Source organism: Copadichromis virginalis, linkage group LG16 (assembly GCF_057382275.1).
Source record: "Copadichromis virginalis isolate Kocher_CV1m ecotype Utaka linkage group LG16, C_Virginalis_male_GT1.1, whole genome shotgun sequence".
NCBI lineage: Eukaryota > Metazoa > Chordata > Actinopteri > Cichliformes > Cichlidae > Copadichromis > Copadichromis virginalis.
This window is the reverse complement of record NC_140633.1, coordinates 29,624,819-29,643,273: the sequence shown is the minus strand read 5'-3', so window position 1 is coordinate 29,643,273 and position 18,455 is coordinate 29,624,819. Positions and strand designations below refer to the sequence as shown.

General features: G+C 38.5%; 1 protein-coding gene across 3 annotated transcripts in view; it reads right to left on the bottom strand.

Moving 5' to 3' along the window:
• Positions 1 to 234: 234 nt before the first annotated feature.
• The window catches only part of epha3 (eph receptor A3), a 96,597-nt gene continuing 78,376 nt past the window's right edge, over positions 235 to 18,455 (bottom strand). For 2 of the 3 annotated variants that reach the window (XM_085434329.1, XM_085434330.1), the window contains exons 12-17: positions 16,178 to 16,239; positions 13,934 to 14,143; positions 11,080 to 11,229; positions 10,650 to 10,843; positions 6,320 to 6,475; positions 235 to 2,895 (exon numbers count right to left, since the gene is read on the bottom strand). In XM_085434329.1, the coding sequence (XP_085290455.1) occupies positions 2,790 to 2,895; positions 6,320 to 6,475; positions 10,650 to 10,843; positions 11,080 to 11,229; positions 13,934 to 14,143; positions 16,178 to 16,239 (878 nt within the window). In that variant the 3' untranslated portion in view covers positions 235 to 2,789. Of the gene's footprint in view, positions 2,896 to 4,162; positions 4,277 to 6,319; positions 6,476 to 10,649; positions 10,844 to 11,079; positions 11,230 to 13,933; positions 14,144 to 16,177; positions 16,240 to 18,455 lie in introns of all 3 variants that reach the window. The other variant, XM_085434331.1, reaches the window with a different exon arrangement.

Below are 18,455 nucleotides of genomic sequence, written 5' to 3'. Positions count from 1 at the left end.
TGATCATTTGGACTATATACTTCAAATGTTAATTTTGGGATTGCTTGAATTCTTATTAAAAAATTCTCTTGGGTGTAAAATTATAAAAAAGAAAGACATTTAATAATGTTTTAGATTAAAAAAACAACAACTTCCACTTGTGATCTATTTAACATGTGAATCATGCGCTCGTAATAAAAATTGTCGGCCTGCATGACTACGACATGATCAAATAAAAAAACACAGGAGCAGGTCTGTCATCATCCGTTTTTTGGAAAATATTTTGAGAATATTTATTATAAAAATATAAATGTTTCCACTACAAATCATTTTACATTAGTAGACAAGGCGATCTACATTTCCACACATAAACTCTCACACAGACACTCGAATCAGACTTGAAACATAAATTTAGGAATCTGGATATAGGGCTCATAACAGTATTGCTCTCTCAGCTGTGTCATTTTTATAAAGTAAGTCTAGAACCAAAACACAGACAGCATTGACACAGTATTTACTCTACGCCCCTCCCCCCACCCTCCCAAAAAACGAACAATGCACTGTATAATGTTAACAAATAAATAACGTAATCATAATTGCCTTTTTATTGTAGAAAAAAAAAACAAAGCTGACAAATATAATTCAAAACAAGATAAAATAAAATACAAATGCTTTTTCTCTTTTTTTTAATTAAAAATGTTGCACAATTTTTATTCAGGCTTTTATACATACAAACATTTGTACAAAAAAGGGATGGACATGTACATATAGTGGGATCTGTAGTGCTAGTTGCCATAATAACAATGGTTTACATTATGTACATGCTAATTAAAACACATAGCAGCAACAGTAGCATCCACAGGTAGACCAAAGAAAAGAAGACAGGACTGACAGACTGACCAAGGCTGGGTTTCCCAAAAGCACCAAAATCACCCCGTCTGTTAGACAAGTTTAATCTAGCGCCAAGGCAATAACATTTAATTTCAAAGTGCTGCAATACTGCGTACTAAGTGCTTGAAGAAACTTAAATATTGCATCCTTCTTGTTACATATTACCCAACCAAAAGCACAAAGTACCAAAGTGCCAGTTAAAAAAATCTGGGTACATGTTGCACTGAGGGATTGACTGGGTGACATCAAAGCAGGAGACTAGCATCGTAAAGTACTTCACTGTACAAAGGTCTTCTAAGGTGCTTTTAGGAAAGCCCATACTGGAGATATGACGCACTTGGATACTATCTCAGAAAGCAATCATCTATTAGATATGCTGCATCTCTTCCAGGGCAAAATCTAGTTAGTTTAGGTAATAACCAACTCTATATCCCAAAGAGAACAGAGAAAGAAGGCCAAGACTTTCTTGACGTCAAACCAAAACCAAGTCCAACTACAGGAGGCACTCAACTTTTTTTTTGCATTAAACACACCAAAAATAATCGGTTAAAGTTAATTTTACAATATAACAAACTATTTTTTACACAAATTTTTCCAATCAAACAAAATGACAACTCCTAAATGGCTTTTATTAATAAATTATGAATTCAAACCTAAGTTACTGGACTATAACCTCAGATAGGCAGTGTTAATCTCAACCTACTAAACCGATCTTACACAGGCAAAAATTACACTCTTTAGAAAGAAAACGAGAGTTGTGAGAGTTTGATGATGCTAACTTGTCTTCCTTAAAGAAGAAACGTGAGCTCTGAGTATATTACACTTCTGCAATACATCAGCAGCAGTAGCAGAGGGCTGACATTGATTTTACTTGTTGTCTCTCAACATCATCTCTCTGTTTTCCCTTTTCTTGCACATGTATCTTAACCTGAATTCTCAGTTCTAGTTTGCTCCATTTTCCCCATCAGTTTGTCCTTGCTTGAGAAAACATAAGGAAGTATACATCCTGAGATTTCACACAAAGGGGTTACAGAGAGAACTGCACTAAAACTGTACAATATCTGTTCATAAGCACACAGAACACAGATGTCACCATAAAGAAAAATCTGTGGGTGAAGTGATTTATGGCCCCTGTTATTTTTAAAGCACAGCATTCAATACATTTTACATGTGATAGACTCATGGCTTCCATACAATGAAATTATTCCACTGATTATATCATTATTGCTTTTAAGTGACATGTCTACTGAATGCAAATGCTATAGATCAGAGCTACAGAGTAAAATGGCTCGGTCAGCATCTCGGTGTGTCCATTCCAGCTGAGATCTCACATGGATAGAGACGGTAAATGAAGGTAGTTGCAACAAAATCTCACGCTTCAGACTTCCTCACTCCAGGAGGGCTCTACAAGTGGGTCAGCTGCTGCTGTCCGTCGTACCCTTCTTGGCAAGGTGTTTCAGTTGTTTCACTGCCTTGGACTACAGGCTGATTCTCGGGCGTGCTGTGGGTAAGCCATAATCATGGAGACGTCCGGCTATATGTTAATGCAGTCCTTGCCCTGCATCCCAGTACAGTTCTCCTTTGTCTTCCTGATCAGGTCTCTCTGACCTTCTTCTCTTTTCTCTGCTCTCTACCCCCCTCTTAGTCTGTAAGGCAACTCAACATGGGCACAGAGGGGCAGAGGGTTGAGTCAGCCAGTTACCTAGCAGGTAGAACTGAACTGAGCTCTTCTCCACTTCTCTGCCGGGACATCTTTCAAATGAATCAATGAAAGACATCATTTGAATCATGCCATATTTTTCCGCCATTTTCAGTCTGAATATGCAGCCACTGTGTTAGAGTGCAATTAGCAAACACAGTCTGTCAACACAGACCAACAGATAGGTCTCTGGTGGTTTTCATTTGTCGGGTCCATTTTTTTAAACAGGTACTGGGCCATTCTTGTTGTGAGAATCTAGGGCTTTCAAGCTGCTCACTATCTTCTTCTGCGGTCCTACAATAGTCACTCCAACCTTTTTTAGATCCCTGGTTTGCAAGAAAAGCAAGAAAGGGGGAGAGGGGGGCAGAGTGAGGTTGAAAAATAAATGGGACAAAATCAGACAGAGAGAAAGATGGGAAGGAAAAAAATGGAAACGTGTGCGTTAGTGATAGTAAATATGACATCCGTGTGACAATAGTGGCATGCTCCCAGTGTTGCTCCCTTCGCTTCGCTGTGCGCCTGTCATTTGCAAAGGACTGCATTTCCCAGAAGGCTTCACTGACAGCTGCCATTATGACCCTGTCAGGGTAGAAAACAATAAAATACAAGGGCCACAGTGGCAGAACAGAACTACTCTTCTGCATTGCATTAAGCTGGATTTTTTTGACAGGTACACTTAATTTTGTGGAGAGGAGCAGCACAGGGACATGTGTTGAACACGACACTGGTTCATAAAGTGCTTCTGTTAAAGCGTTAATACTCTTAAAAGCTCTTAGAAGGTTGGTTACTTGCATTCAAAGAAAAGACCACTTGAGTTAACTAGAATACAGTTGTTAAGAGTGTTATACAGTGTAAACCTACAGTTTACACTGTATACAGTGTATTGATTTTACAGCACACAGCAATCACAGCACATGTTAGGACTCCTTTCTCCTAAATAGTGTATTGTATTAGTAGAAGCAGTGGGATTATGGCATTACTGCAAGAAACTCTTTCAGCCATTTAGTGCTTTTTAAAAAAAAAAAAAAAACAATGTTTTTATTTTCCATATGCAAGCAGAAAGTTTAGTTTGAAATAGAGTTAAAAAAAATACAGATACAATTTGAAAACCCAGAAACTGACAGTGATCCAAATTACAGATTCTGCCTTACTTTGTGTGACGATTTTAAGGGATAGTTGCTTCAGTGTTGATTATACAAATTATTCTGTTGTCAAGTTGGCACAATACTTGGGTTTACAACTATCTACCTTTGCAACAATAAAGATAAATAATTAATCTTTAATTTATAAGCTTTTTATTTGGTCTGTTTTCTGGTCATTAGCATGCAAAAGAGGCTGAAACCAGCATCTACTGCTGATTATGTGTGCAATACTAATCAACATTTACACTGTATTAGTATTTTGAGCACCAAATCAGTAGCCCTGTTTTAGAACATGTGGCATTTTACTCTTTTTTTATAATTACAGCCTAAAATGGGATGAAGTTACCACTCAATAAAAACTAACTATCCCTTCAAAGGTCAGACAAGTAAAAGCCCATCAGTGGTTCTGGAGGTTATTGATCTTAGACCTAGGCCTTGGTCCTCCACCCACCATCCAGAGCTTGAGTAGGGTGGAGCTGGGTGTTAGAGAGTGGTGATCCCCATGGATGGCTCCCATTCTGGGCAAGTGGCTTGTGTGACATGGACCTCCGTCAGAACCACTCTACTGAGAAACAGCCAGGCCCAGCAATGTTAACACATTAAACTAGATATTATTGTTATGGGTGGTATTAGCACATTTTGTAAGAATAAACACAAACTGCTTATCTCACCTCTGTGGCAGACAAGACACCAATGATGACTTGTCTGCCACTGCAATGAGAATGTTTTCTTTAACGGGCAATAAAAATAAAGTGTATAGATTGTGATTATATTGTATGCTGATTTAATTTTTTTTTGTGTGTGTGTCTATCACATTGTAAAAGAAAATCTAAAAAAAAAAAAAAAAAAGATCCTAAAATGATTTGAAAACATTTTGACATTGACAGTGTAAAGGTAAAAAAAAATACTCCAAATGATGCAGTATTTATATGTCAGTCCATCTTCTCTTCTTGAAAAAGGATTAATCAATTACTCCAACAGATGACTCAGCACACTGCGGCCGAGTATGATAACTGTTCCTCTGAGGTCAGAGCATTGCCAGGCCTTGTGCTGAATATCAAGGACTAGATTAAGACTGTACAGATCAATACAGAAATCTATACAGTGCAATTCATAGTCTGAGCCAAGGCTTCTGCCTTGTAGCTGAGCTTAGGTGCCTTAGATGAAGCCTTCAGTGGATTAATACTGCGGTGATCCAATTTAGCATCTAGCCACTGAAAAGGCATTGTAGACCAATATATTATGTTTAGTGCACGATTCCTTCAGTGCAATTTGTCTTTGATGTATTTTGTCAATACTGATTGTGGATTTCCACCTAGTCTGTGCACTAAATACAACATTTTAAGATAACCTTTTCATAGATTAAACACATTCATTTGTCACATTGGATAGTGACTTATAAGAGAAGAGAAAAAAACATTTTGTGTAGTACTCCTACATAAGAAAAGAACCATAATAAAAATTACAGGAAGCTGAAAGTATATATTTCAGAATTAAGCGCTCTGTGTGGAAAATAAACACACTTGAGCTTGTCTTAAGGTAGTACAGAGCATTACGTATAATATTTCCAGGAAAAACTATTCTGTTCCAGTTACAAGTCAATGAAGTCTACAGTTGGCACTGTGAGGAGGTCTGCTAAACAACAGCTTTTTTTAATATCACTCCAACCAATTTAACATAGTTTAAACTCATGCACAACACACAATCCTTCTTTCCAGCATATTAAGCCCAACACAGTTAATGACTCCCTGCTTTGTACAGTTATTGAGTTACAACTGCTTGTAGTACTGACCACCAGTCCCCAATTGCCCCCGCAACTGCTATCAACGCAGAGAATGGCTGCTTTGATCACAATGATTAGAAATGTCCAATTATTTACTCTGTCACATTCCACATCAATTAAACTAGCAGCAGGCCAACAGAGCGAGGAAAAAGGAGGACAGGGAGAGGGAAAGAAAGGGACCGAACAACAATACACACTGTAGGACCTACTTTCTTACCAAGTGAACATACTGTAGGTCCTATATTGTGTGCTCGCCAGTTGTGATTTCTCTGGATGTGGCTGCCAAATAATTTTCTAGCAATCTATCCTTGCTCTATTCTTTGCATTTTAATGCTTTACAGCACAGAGAATGCCATGTCTTTGCACACCTACTTGACAGCTATGCCTTCATTTTCTCTTTCAAAGGCCCCTCTCGCTATCTTGTCAAATCTCCCCTTTCATTCTCTCTCTCAATAGCGTCTCTCTTATTCCCTTTCCCTCATGGAACTCACAACTCTTCTACCCTCGTTCTCTTTTTTTTTTGGTTTCTCTTTTTTTTTCTCTTTCTTTCAATGCTCTCACCTTCCCCTCTGGTCATACTTGCAGCATTGAAAGCATAGCTAAAGACCTGTCTTTATGAGTTACCATGAGTCTCATCTGGACACCTTTAGTAATGGCTCTATAGCTTTCTTTACTTAGTGAGAACAAGAGAATGTGTGTGCTTGTTCTTCACCAAGAGTCTCTTCAAATTCCTGGGCCTTACCTCTGATACTTGGGCCCTGTAAACACTGCTGACATGAATAGGCAAAGAAGCCTAATGTGTGTGTCTCTGTGTTGTTGCCTTACTCTGTGGAGGTTTTGGCCAGTGTGTCACAGGAGCTGTAGCTGACCCCAGAGAAGGCCTCCTTGCAGGGCAAGGTCCTCATTCCATCCATCCAGTCGCCCATTGTTCCCACTGAGGGAACCTCTGAACTGCTTCTGTCCAACAACAAGTTGGCTGGCCTGACAGAGAGGAGAAGAATAGTCAAGGGAGAAGCAAACATATCAATAAGTGATGATGAACCACTTGTAAGATTTTCGTGTCCCAGATGTCATTAGAGTTCACAGCATACTGTAGTTTAAGGAAAACAGGAGAATAAACACCACCAGGTATCACAGTTTCTGTTTTATCTACAGCCAGCTGATGTCATAGTGAACTAGTCCTACAACTATGTATATTGTCTTTTCAAGCATACACTATTGCACCATTTACAGAGTCTGAAGCATGTCAGACATGTCAGAGTGTGTGTGCAAAATGGTCTGCATGCTTTACGGTCTCAGAAACAGTTTGGCAACTGCATTTTCACAACAGACATCAGCCTTTGTTCATTGTTCATGCTATCATCAGCAGTCATTGCTTCACTGTCCTTTTTTATTATTTTGAGCTAGCAATGTTTCTGGCTAATTCCATCATTATTTCCTGTAGCAGATGTACCATGCAGCAGAACGTAACATTAGATTTGATTAGACTTGATGGTTTCAATTGGATCAAATCATATTAAATGCTCTGCGTTGGGCTTTAAAATGCTCAGTCAACTGTAGAGGGTGTAGGGAAAAACTGCAGGCACTGTTGTGACTAGCTCTGATTGATGTTTGCCAAAGGGAGGGGGGGCTGAGGAACAATGATGGGTAAAAAGACTTACAGAGAGTAAAGGTACATTAGAGCTGGAGAGTGCAGAGGGCCCAAGGAAACAATGTGCTTTATTAATGGCGACTTTCAGATACCGCAACTCATGTTTATACAAATGTGATTCCCTCAGCTACTGTGAAACCTGAGCACATTAGTGCAGCGAACGGGAAACAAAGCCAAACCATATCAGGTCAAACTACAGCTCATAACACAATAATCAATCCACTAGTAGCACACTGTGCATTTTCATTTTGATTTTCTGAGTATCATCTAAAACTGGGTTCCAAAAATGAAGGACACACTGCATTTGTCACAAAGATCAGATAAATACACCTGTACCAAGATATGTATGGCACTCAAGGGAATACAGCAAAGCAGGTCAAAAAAAAAAGAACAACAAAAAAAACAGATAGCGCTCCCTTGGGGAAAACTATTTATAGCACTGTAAACAAACTCATTAGAATACCAGAAAGTCCACCTCTGCCTAATTGACTTGGAAATTGGCAAGGAAGTTTAAAGCCACTCTAAATGTGCCAGGGTTTGTGTACCTACAAAAAAAAAAAGGTTTAATTTCATATAATATGTTACGTGCTTTCGTCACCTGCTCTAATTAAAATGTATTTTATTGATTTGATTTTCTTTAATGAAATCAATATAATATAATTAATGGTGTCAGAAACAGCACACTAAGCCAACAAAATATTAGGCACATTGAGATTATCGAGATGGTATCCCAAGTGGTGACAGGAGAAAAGAAGAAAAAGAAGGAGAAAAAAAGATGCACTTGAGGTGGTGGAGTGGGTGCTGTTACAGTGATTGAGTCTTTTCCTGCCAGATCAGAGGGTTGTCAAAATGCTGAGGGCCCCCAGGACCCCCTGGAAAGATGGTTTGTCTGCAAAGGAGGGAATTGAGGGCTAGATGGAGGGGGTGGTTTGCATGAGCACAAAAATAAAGTAATATGTGAATCTTCTGACAGTAGAAACCCATTTAAAAAATATTTTAAATATGTGTTACTTCTTTTTGAAAAAAGAGGAAGAGGACTCAATAGAGGTTTTTGCTGATATTTGCTAGAAAACAAATCAGGAAAAACCAATTAAGACATATAAAAGATAACTATCTTCCGTTTAAAGTTTTGGGCTATAAAAAAAAATTCTTTTTTCAGGATTATTGATCTTCTTCCCTCCCCTCCTACACCCCTTTTTCTTTCTATCTTTGATCTTTTTTCCTCTTTTTGTCTCATTTTTTCCCTTCTGCTGTCTCCACTGAGAGGTAAACTGCAGATGACCTTGATTCATCTCCCTTATCATTTTCAACGTTTCCTTTGTTGTTACATTTTCAGCAACATCTTGTTGCAGCTCAAGAGACACGATGATTGGTGAGGAAACAGAGAGATGTGATGAATTGGAAAATCATAAAAAAAGCATCTGTCTGAGACTTGGGGTTTGGGGCGGGGGGGTATAATGTCTACTTAATACTATATAGCAAAGCAGAAAACACCCACTTGAAAATATAGATGAAAATATGACTACATCAGAGAGAAAGGGAGTCGGGTTATATATTCCCTTTTTTCATCTTTTGTTCTGTACTCCTTGTTTTAATCTCCAAATAATCTTCTGATTTTTGAGCTCACAAAAAAGGGAATGAAATTACCTTTCAGCGTGACAGCTCCAAGGCAATTCAAGGACAGTTTAGACTGATATTTAGGGGTAATATTAGCCCTTTCAGGTGCAGCCCTTTGCTGCCACTGCCAAATTGGATTATATCATGTAGTTTTAACCAGTACTCTGGTGGGCTGAGGAAAGCTAAACTGACATTTTGATTTGATTTCAGCAACAATACGTGACTGTGCTCCGAATTCTTTGTTCAATTTATTTTCACTCTGAAGTTTTGGTAGTGTCTGAGCTAACAGTTTAAGAATTTTTGGTAACTGAATTGAAGTATTGCTCATTATAAAACTATTCTATTTAACTTCTATCCAGTTTTTCATACTTGTGACTTTTTAGATATTCTCATCAACATATACCTCTCTGTGATAAATGCCTGTGTTCTTTTCTACTATCAGGCGGTTTCCATTCACAGGTGAATGTTTGCCCATTGCAATTGCCAAGCATAGACCAGGCACCAATCCTTGTTGCTTCCCAAGTCCTTTTATCCAACCTATGTTCCTGGCCTCTCTGGATAAAGGTTGATATTTGAGATATTCTCTATATAAATATTTTAGATTTGATAAAACTTTGAGTGTTATGTATTTAAAGGTAATACTGTAAGCAGCCATTGGCATGCTTTGTTGTGCAGAAAAAAAACTATCTTTGATTTAGAAAGTGCGATTGCAGCAATCTCACGTAATTTAGACACCCTGAAAGTTAAGTCAGATACCCAATGGCTGCTAACCTCTACTGGACACCAGTTGGCCCATAATTAGCCCCTGACAGTCAACCTTGGCCTTCTGACTCTCTCATCATCCATATGCAGGAAGAGTAAACTGACCAGGTCCCACCCTCGAAGTTTCCAGATGCTCTACTTGGTTCACAGGCTTTGTTCTGGGCTTTGTGGAGGAGGGGGTATTGCATTAGCAAGCCAGGACAGCCCTGAGACAAACGAGGTGTGTGGAGCTGAGTGCAGCTGCTCCCGCTGTGCAACTGCCGCCGCCACCACACACATACACACATACGCACAGAGAGTTCTCATAAATCAACGCACCAGCCTCTGTCGGCCAGCCTGTGCTCACCCAGTGTTAAAAGCCAATCAGGAAAATTACGTGTAAACTCCAAGGGACCTATTTTCACTTTCTTAAGAAATCATTAGTCAATGTTACTAGCTTTGACATCTACATAATACCATGGCCGTCTGCTGCAGACCCAATGCCTGTATTCCTTCTTGCCCAGGACTGACAAGTGTATCTTGCCCTGCTTACCCACACACCCCTGGGAGAAAATGACTGATTCAATAAAGGCAAGGAACAAAGCATTAACAAGGGCAAAAAAGAAAGTAATGTGAGAAACAAATAAGATAACATTTGTAAAAATATCAGAAAAGAGATCTGATACATTTTCTAGTGGTGCTAATTTGCATTTAAATCTTACAAGCAGAAAAAATAGGCGGTGTTTATATTGAGCTCCTTTGTGTACAGGTGGTAAAACAAGTGAAAGAAACTTCCCCATCCCAAATTTTCATGACATTAAAAATGTTAAATTATGTTATTGAGAAGTAGAACTTTCATAAATATGCTGATAATATATCTAGTGATCACCAGCCAGAACTTTATATGACCTAAAATACAGTACTGGATTGTCTAGTACATGGCAATAAAATTAAAAGAAGAAGAGAAAAAAAGAACAACTTAGAAACCATTCAAGACTAAGAGACATTCACCAGCCTTGCATGGTTTTGACCACCAGTTCTGGGTTTTTCTTTTCGTATTTTCTTAAGTGTAAAGTTTTATATATGCAAGTGACAAGCACCTAAAAATAATAATGAAAACAAATACACGTAAGATAGCTTTGATACCTGGATGTGGTGTTCGCTGTGATTTTGAGGCTACTGGGGTTGCGGATGAGTTTATCCAGGATGCTAACTATCTGCTCAAACTTGGGTCGATTGTTCCTCTCTTTTTGCCAGCAGTCCAACATGAGCTGGTAGAGAGTGGCAGGGCAGTCCATGGGTGGGGGCAGTCGGTAACCTTCATCTACAGCCTTTATTACCTTTATGAGGAACAACACGGACAGCATTTGAAAAAAGGCAGATAATATTCAAAACAAAATACATTGTAATAGTAAGTGATTTTTTTCTCAGTTTTGTAAGAATACTTTACTAGAGTATGTCTTTCTGTATCTCAGATGAGATACAGAAATTATTCAGATGTGCAAAGGTGGTAGCCCTGCAGATGTGCATGTGTAGCTATTAAAGGAATGCAACTTTGCAAATAAATAGAACTTACATCCTGATTGGACATCTCCCAGTATGGTCGTTCCCCATATGACATCACCTCCCATAGCACAATGCCATAACTCCAAGCATCACTGGCAGATGTAAACTTCCTGTAGGCGATAGCCTCTGGAGCAGTCCACCGAATAGGGATTTTACCTCCCTGAAATACAGACAATGAGAGGTCATTCATTGAGCTCATTTTGTATTTCAGTCATTCAATCTGTCATTGAAAAACATCAATAATTCTTGAGCATAACTAATTTTCTACCTAAAATTATGGGTTTTTTTGGATAAACCTTTTAATATTACATCTTAAAATCTTTAAAAACTTTTTAAAAATAGAATTTCAAAGTTTAGTACTGCTCGTGGATATAAATATTTAAAACTGGATGTATTCTTGAGCAAGATTTCTGAAAACCAGGATTTGGATCTGAGGTGCAGGTTTGTGTCCAATGCAAGAATATTTCTTATGAATATTATTTAGGGTGTTCTGAAACCCCTAAATCCTGGTGGTCTTCGTGGTTTGGATTTAAGGTTTGAGATCACAGCTTCAGATTCAAAACTGTAACAATTGTAAAAATAATATTTTTATTATTTTTTCCAGTCTGGTCTGGAAGAGTCTAAAGTCCATGTTTCATCACAGAAAGGTGAACCATGCATAAGCTTTTTTTTTACCTTTCACTTTCATTTCATTGTCTTTAATTAATTTGTTTTCCCAGACTGGCAAAAAAAAGTCTAAGACTTCTAAAAAAGACTTTAAAATTGTCACATAAGGGGACATTGAACTTTATTGTAACAAAACACATTATATTAAGATTTAATCAAAATGGATTATCATCAGTCTTAAAGAAAGTTGAAGCCAGAAAGAAAAACCCATTCATCAAATTGTAATCCAAGGTGTCCTGGATAACCCCATACTACAGTGTGTATTTGTCATTTTAGCTAAAAATCAAGACAGATGAACAAAATGGATCATAGGGTAGGAGGCTGATGGTAGCCAAAGTTAACAGAAACCTTGGCCCAATCAGTTGGGTTTTGCCCAATGCTGTGCAGTCACACTCTAAACTTTACATTCCTCTATTACTATTTCCATACTGAAGTTATGGAAATAATGGGGAATGTATGTGAGAATGAAATGCAGACAGCCAACAAATGGCGGCACACATAAAGCAGTTTACAAAGAAACACTTTATAAATACAAACAAGAAAATACACTCTGCTCTTGCACTTATACTATACCCAGCTGCTGCACAAAGATATTAAAGTCTAAAATGTGCAGAAATACCCTTAAACGTGGGACGCACATGCATGTAAACATGCACATACGACCACAAACTTTTGATTTTTTCCTAAAAAACAATGACTAAAGAAGTGGAGAGAAAAAAATCCACTGAAGCCCACATGTGCTAGCATTGTCAGTTACTTTAATGCGGCAGAGTTTATTATTCTGTCTCATTATTTCAGATTATGAATTTCTGGGAGAAAGGCAAACAGCACATTGACTGTTTATTTGACAAGCCATTCTCAGCCAGAAAATTATACTCTGTCTAAAAGGCTGCACGCACGGTTAAGACCACAGATTCCTCAGTTGAGAATGGCCACACACGCACACACTTCCAACGGTTAAGATCAGTGTCTGGATCATAATTTGCCTACTGGGTGTGTTTCAATTTGAGCATCTAATGCTAAGGCAAATAAAAAATGCTTTTACAATATTTTTTGTTTTTTAACTTTAATGGAAATGGTGGAAAGAAATCAATAAATCAATAAATGGCATAAAACATCCAGGTTCTGGTACTCAAGGTAGGTTTGAAAAAGCAATCAAGGGCCTTTATTTCACAGGGCTAATGACATTAAAAATACATGAATGCATACCAGGTTATGCTTCTTCAGGATGTAGAGATGCAAAGACACAAACAGAGCAATTAGAGCTTCTCTCACCACAGGTGTGCAAATCTAATTACATGCATACACTTCTTTCTGAAAAATTGAATTGCCCAAACTTACTGGGAGACCATCTGTAGGATTCCATTTTTATGATCTTTCTCATAATACTAATTTTCCATTGCCTATGTGCTATTATTACATTGTTATGGGAAGTATCCTAAGTGGATTTCCAAGGTAAGTTGAAACACAGATTTTCCATCATCGTAAGAAGCACTGTAAATGTCTGAAATTGTCTTCTTGGCATGTGTGCCTATGCCTCTAAAAGCGAGACATGATACTTTTTGAAAGTATCGGTGCTTTTCCTCCTAAAGGATGAACTTTATCAACTTCTGTGTATCACCAAAAAGCAACCAATTCAGAATTTATTAGCATGTCAAACGGCTTTCATAAGTTGTAATCAGCCCAATAGATCTGGTCAGTAGATGCCTTCTCTACTAGCTAGCAGCCTCAAGAGGCAGTTCCTGCCATTGTTGCACCAACAGATTATGCAGGATACCTCAAAGAGTTATCTGAAAAAAGTTCAATCTAAGAAGTAAAAACCTCTGTCATATACATCATGAAAGCAAATGACAGTGGCAAAGCCCAACAATATTCTTCTCAATGAGACGCATCGTCTTATGGCACATGGGGCTTTAATGGTCTTCCCTATGACCTTCCAGTTTAGGATATGTGGATTTATGTCTGCCCTTTAACAACTAGTTTTTTATGTGTCGTTCACCCTTGCTGTGATATGTGAGGGGAACAGGTGCACAGTATCTGTGTATGTGTGATGACAAAAACAAAGACAAAGACCGGAAGAGGATGGAGTGTGTTGCTTTTTGGTGGGGGGATTATTTTTGCTGGAGAGGATATATATAGAATTGATATAAAACAGTGTTGTCTTTAAATGTTTTATTTGTATTTGTATTCCAACTCACCCTAGTTGTGTAAGCAGCCTCCGGGTCATCCTCCAGCACCCGGGACAAGCCAAAGTCTGACACTTTACACACCAGATTGCTGTTGACCAAAATGTTTCGAGCGGCCAAGTCTCTATGAACGTAACCCATGTCTGACAGATACTTCATGCCTGAAGCAATACCGCGCAGCATGCCAACCAACTGGATTCCTGTGAACTGGGCATCATGTTTCTAAAAAGGGAGATAAAAGAAATAATTATAGAAAGAAAAGCGTGCTTTTCCCTTTATGTTACACGTTAACATACATTATATAGTACACAAAGGGAATCTGACCTTTTGGGGTATTTGCATAAAATGAAACTTTTCTGCATTACTGTCCACAAGATTTTCATTAACCTTTAAAAATCACCTTTGACATTATGTACCTCATCTTTCGTTTCAACTATGAAATCCCAGAGCCAAATACAGAGTAATGTATGGAAATAAGGATTAGACCATAAAAATGAATTTCTTTTTTAAATAAATCACTGCTGTTATTGTGGAGCAGTTTTCATATGCTACATATGTGATGACACACATAGACAATATGAACACTGGCATCCACATATATATATTTGAATGCTGTATATTCATCAGAAAATCATATCATGTGGAAAAAAGGGATATAATGCATTTTCATGGCACATTATCCAATGGATTTTTATAGCCAAATGTTTGCCAGGTGTTGAGTTGCAGCAGTCAAACATATAGTGGGTGAGATGTAAACACAAAGCATATTTTATTGTTTGCATTGGCAAGCAGCGGTGTTTACACTGATTCAAACTGGCAAGAGTTCATAACTAGGCATATATGTTCTATGATCTGCTGCTACTATCTGAATATGAGATAAATATAAACTGAGGAAACATGAGGAGAGCCATATGAATTTTTTTTTGTGCTCATTATCCATAGCGCTTTCATTTTGTCTGTTCTTGCTGCTCTTTGTATCTTCTGTTGCCCTGCATTGTCAAATTCATTCCATTCAGAATTTGAGCATAAATACTCTTATCCTATGGTTTATGTGTCTGTGTTGTCTGTTTAAGGCAATCGTCCAGTCTTCTCTATAAATTCAATTTAAATAATCATCTCTTCCAAGTAACTGCAAGTTATGTCAATTTTGCATGGTCACAGTTTTTGAAGTAACTTTTACATTTTTCGTTCAAAACTATGGTAAATGGCCTGCATTTGTATAGCGCTTTACTCAGTCCCTAAGACCCCAAAGCGCTTCACACTACATTCAGCCATTCACCCATTCACACACACATTCACACACTGGTGATGGCAAGCTACATGTAGCCACAGCTGCCCTGGGGCGCACTGACAGAGGCGAGGCTGCCGGACACCGGGCCCTCTGACCACCACCTATCTATCTAAACTATCTATCAATAGGCTTTCATTAGGCTCGTTTTAGCTAGTATGGCTTGTCTGTTTACATTGATAAAGATTTATTTTCACATGAAATGGCTTATTCTGAGTGTATGATAAGTATGTTTTTCTCTAAAAACCAACCAGACCTTCCACTTCATTTTGAACCATTAGTGGCCAGGACACCTGGTTTAGTCACTTCAAAGCTTTGTAGATTCATAACACAGACATAAGCTAAAGCGCAAAGCTATGAATTTCCGTGTGCGTGCTTGTGTGTTTATGACACATTTTCAATGATGAAGTGCAGGCCTCTGTCAAAACGTCGGCAGACAACAGCTACACGTCCTGGATTTGTCTATGTGTGTTGCAGACGCATGTGGAAAAAGGCTAAAACAGGCATTAGTACACATGCTTTCATGCCAGTGTTGCGGCTTGGCTGCCGTGCTTTGGGTAATTTCAGTAAGGCAGGTCAATTTCTCTGTAAGAGACTGAGGCATGGCAAGAATCACATTCAGTCCTGGCTGAAAGAGCAGTTCAAAATATTTTGTTCGCTGACAAGGTGTAAGAAGAGTACAGCTGAAAGAAATCTGCTAAAGCCAGCATATCTCAGGTACTTTATAGTGTATACAGTGCAATGTGTTATAGTGTAGTGTTAAAACTTACTATATTAGCTGACTGTCCTAATTCGTTTCATATATAAAATATAAATAATACTTACATAAATTATAAAATAAGAACCTATGACAAAGCTGACATTGAATGTTTCTTAATTTTCAACTAGCCATTAATCGTTCATTGCAAAACTGGTTTGGGTTTTCAGTGCATTAAAATTTCATAAGTGTGTTTTTAATTATTACTCACTCTTAAGAAGCTGTCAAGAGATCCATTTTCCATGTACTCGGTGACGATCATGACAGGTTTACCTACAACAGGAAGATTTCAATAAATTCCCATATCATACCAGCAACAGGACTAAAAAAATTTAGTGCAATAACATCCTGAATACTTATATAAAAAAAACAACGAAAGAAAACCCTCTTTTGTGCCAGTATTGTATTGATTTTAGATTTATTCTCTGAAACAAGCAAAAATAATAATGAGTGGACATTAAGAGCTGTACTTCGACATTAAACAGACGTACACAGACCCTGAGAGTGACCAGGCTGAACGTACTCTCTTTTCTCTCAGTTACACTCACATGCACGCCTACATACACACACGCCCACACACACCAGAATGAAATGATCCTAGTCATAGTTTTAGGGTCCCAGCAGGTCACCTGTCAGAGTGTGACATCTTTATTTCTGTGGAAGATCTGGCTGTAAATCCATGCTGCCTGCTATCATCTGTACCTGATCAGACTGTGGCCAGCACAAAGTTTATTACAGAGGGGGGAAAGGGGGGGGGGAAAACTCTTTAAGAAAGCTTTAAATCAGCCATGGTTAAATGAACAGCATCCGTGTCAGGACTTGTTTGTGCCCCAGATGGCTTTGTTCTCTCAGCTTCACTCTTGACTTACCACCAGCCATATTCTTCTTTTCCATTTTTTATTCTGATTAATGTGCCCTGCTCCCTCCTCTTTCATTCCTGACCTACCTTTTCTCTATCATACCTGCCTCTCTTTCCCCATCACCCCATCCCTCCCTCTCATCTCCATCCCTCTTGCATGTATTAATGTGAACCAACCCCACATCTGGAAAGAAAGGGACTTTTTTTCAGGAATCGCGCAGGCTGAAGGGAGAGGGTGATGGAATTAGTTGCGAAAAGAAGCAAATCTATTAAACTCAATGGAAATTTTAGGGCCGTTTCATGAATCTGCATTGCACTGGTAATTCATTTTCTTTATCACAGCACATTTAAACAAAACAGATGTTGTCAATTTCAGCTTGAAATGACTCTGAAAGATTTTGAATCTATTTCAACTGATTCTGTTTATTTACATCTTACCAGAGTAAGCGTAGCTAAAAATGTGACGTTGACAAAATAAAAATAAACCTTTTTTTTAAAAAAAAGGGGGAGATTAAACTCACAGAACAGCATGTCTCAGGAAAGTTGCACCAATTTCACTTAGCAAAAATCTCTCATCATTTAAACACCGTCACAGGACCAGTACAACACCCTCCACCCACACCCTGTCCCAAAAAGGCTGTGATGGATTGTTCAGTTTAACAGAGAACTGCTTTTATAGTTGCAGACAGGCATGCACACACCCGGTCCTCCATCCTGTCCTCCGCCCCTTCCTTTCCCCTCTTTCTCTCTACTTTCAACATTGGCAACAAAGATAAAGGCCCCCAAGCCCCTTTGTTCTGCGGACCCAAGTGTGAGTGTACTTGTATGTGTGCAAGTGTGGATGTATGAACTTGAGCAAGAAGTGTGCATGTGTGCGCGTGTGTGTGTGCTCCTGCAAATATGCAGCCTGTGGATCAGCCAAAAGCAGCAGCAAGGTAAATGGGGTGTGAAAGTCTCAGGATTATTAAGAATTAACAGGAGCAGCTTAATAAATCACCCGACAGCAGCGTGCATTTGTGTGTGTGTTTGTGTGTGTGTAGGTGTGTGTCTGTGTGTGGGAGCATATCAAATGGACCTCCTAAAACTATGCCCTGCACTCATGCTGCTCCTACTTATGCACATGTGCTCAGGGCATCTCTCCAAATGTCATGTGCGAAGTAGTGAATTTGGGGCCTCCCCTATTAGTCTCAAACCAGCAAATGAAACCGCAGTCTTGTGTTATTGCAGCATTTCTCACAGGTCGGACATTAACAGGAAGAGTGGTTTAAGATGTATTAGGCAAACAATGTGTGATGAGGGATCACACACATGCACACACACACACAGACTTTCACTTTCAGAGTGGACTGATTTCATTCATCAGTACAGTGCAGAACCATGCCGTACGTTCTAACTGAAAAATTATTCTAAAAGAGACAAAACTGGATGAAGGAGTATGATTAGCTTCTGTTGTTCTGGTTACTGTTTTCTATTATTTGACCTTATTTACTGACATTATTTTACAAATACATGCGTATTAGCATGTTTAACAAGTTTCTCCTACAAAAACTGCATAAGTGACAGTTTAGTAGCATAATTTGTGCCACTGTTGACTCAAAATGATATGTTATAAGATATTAACTGGTGTTGT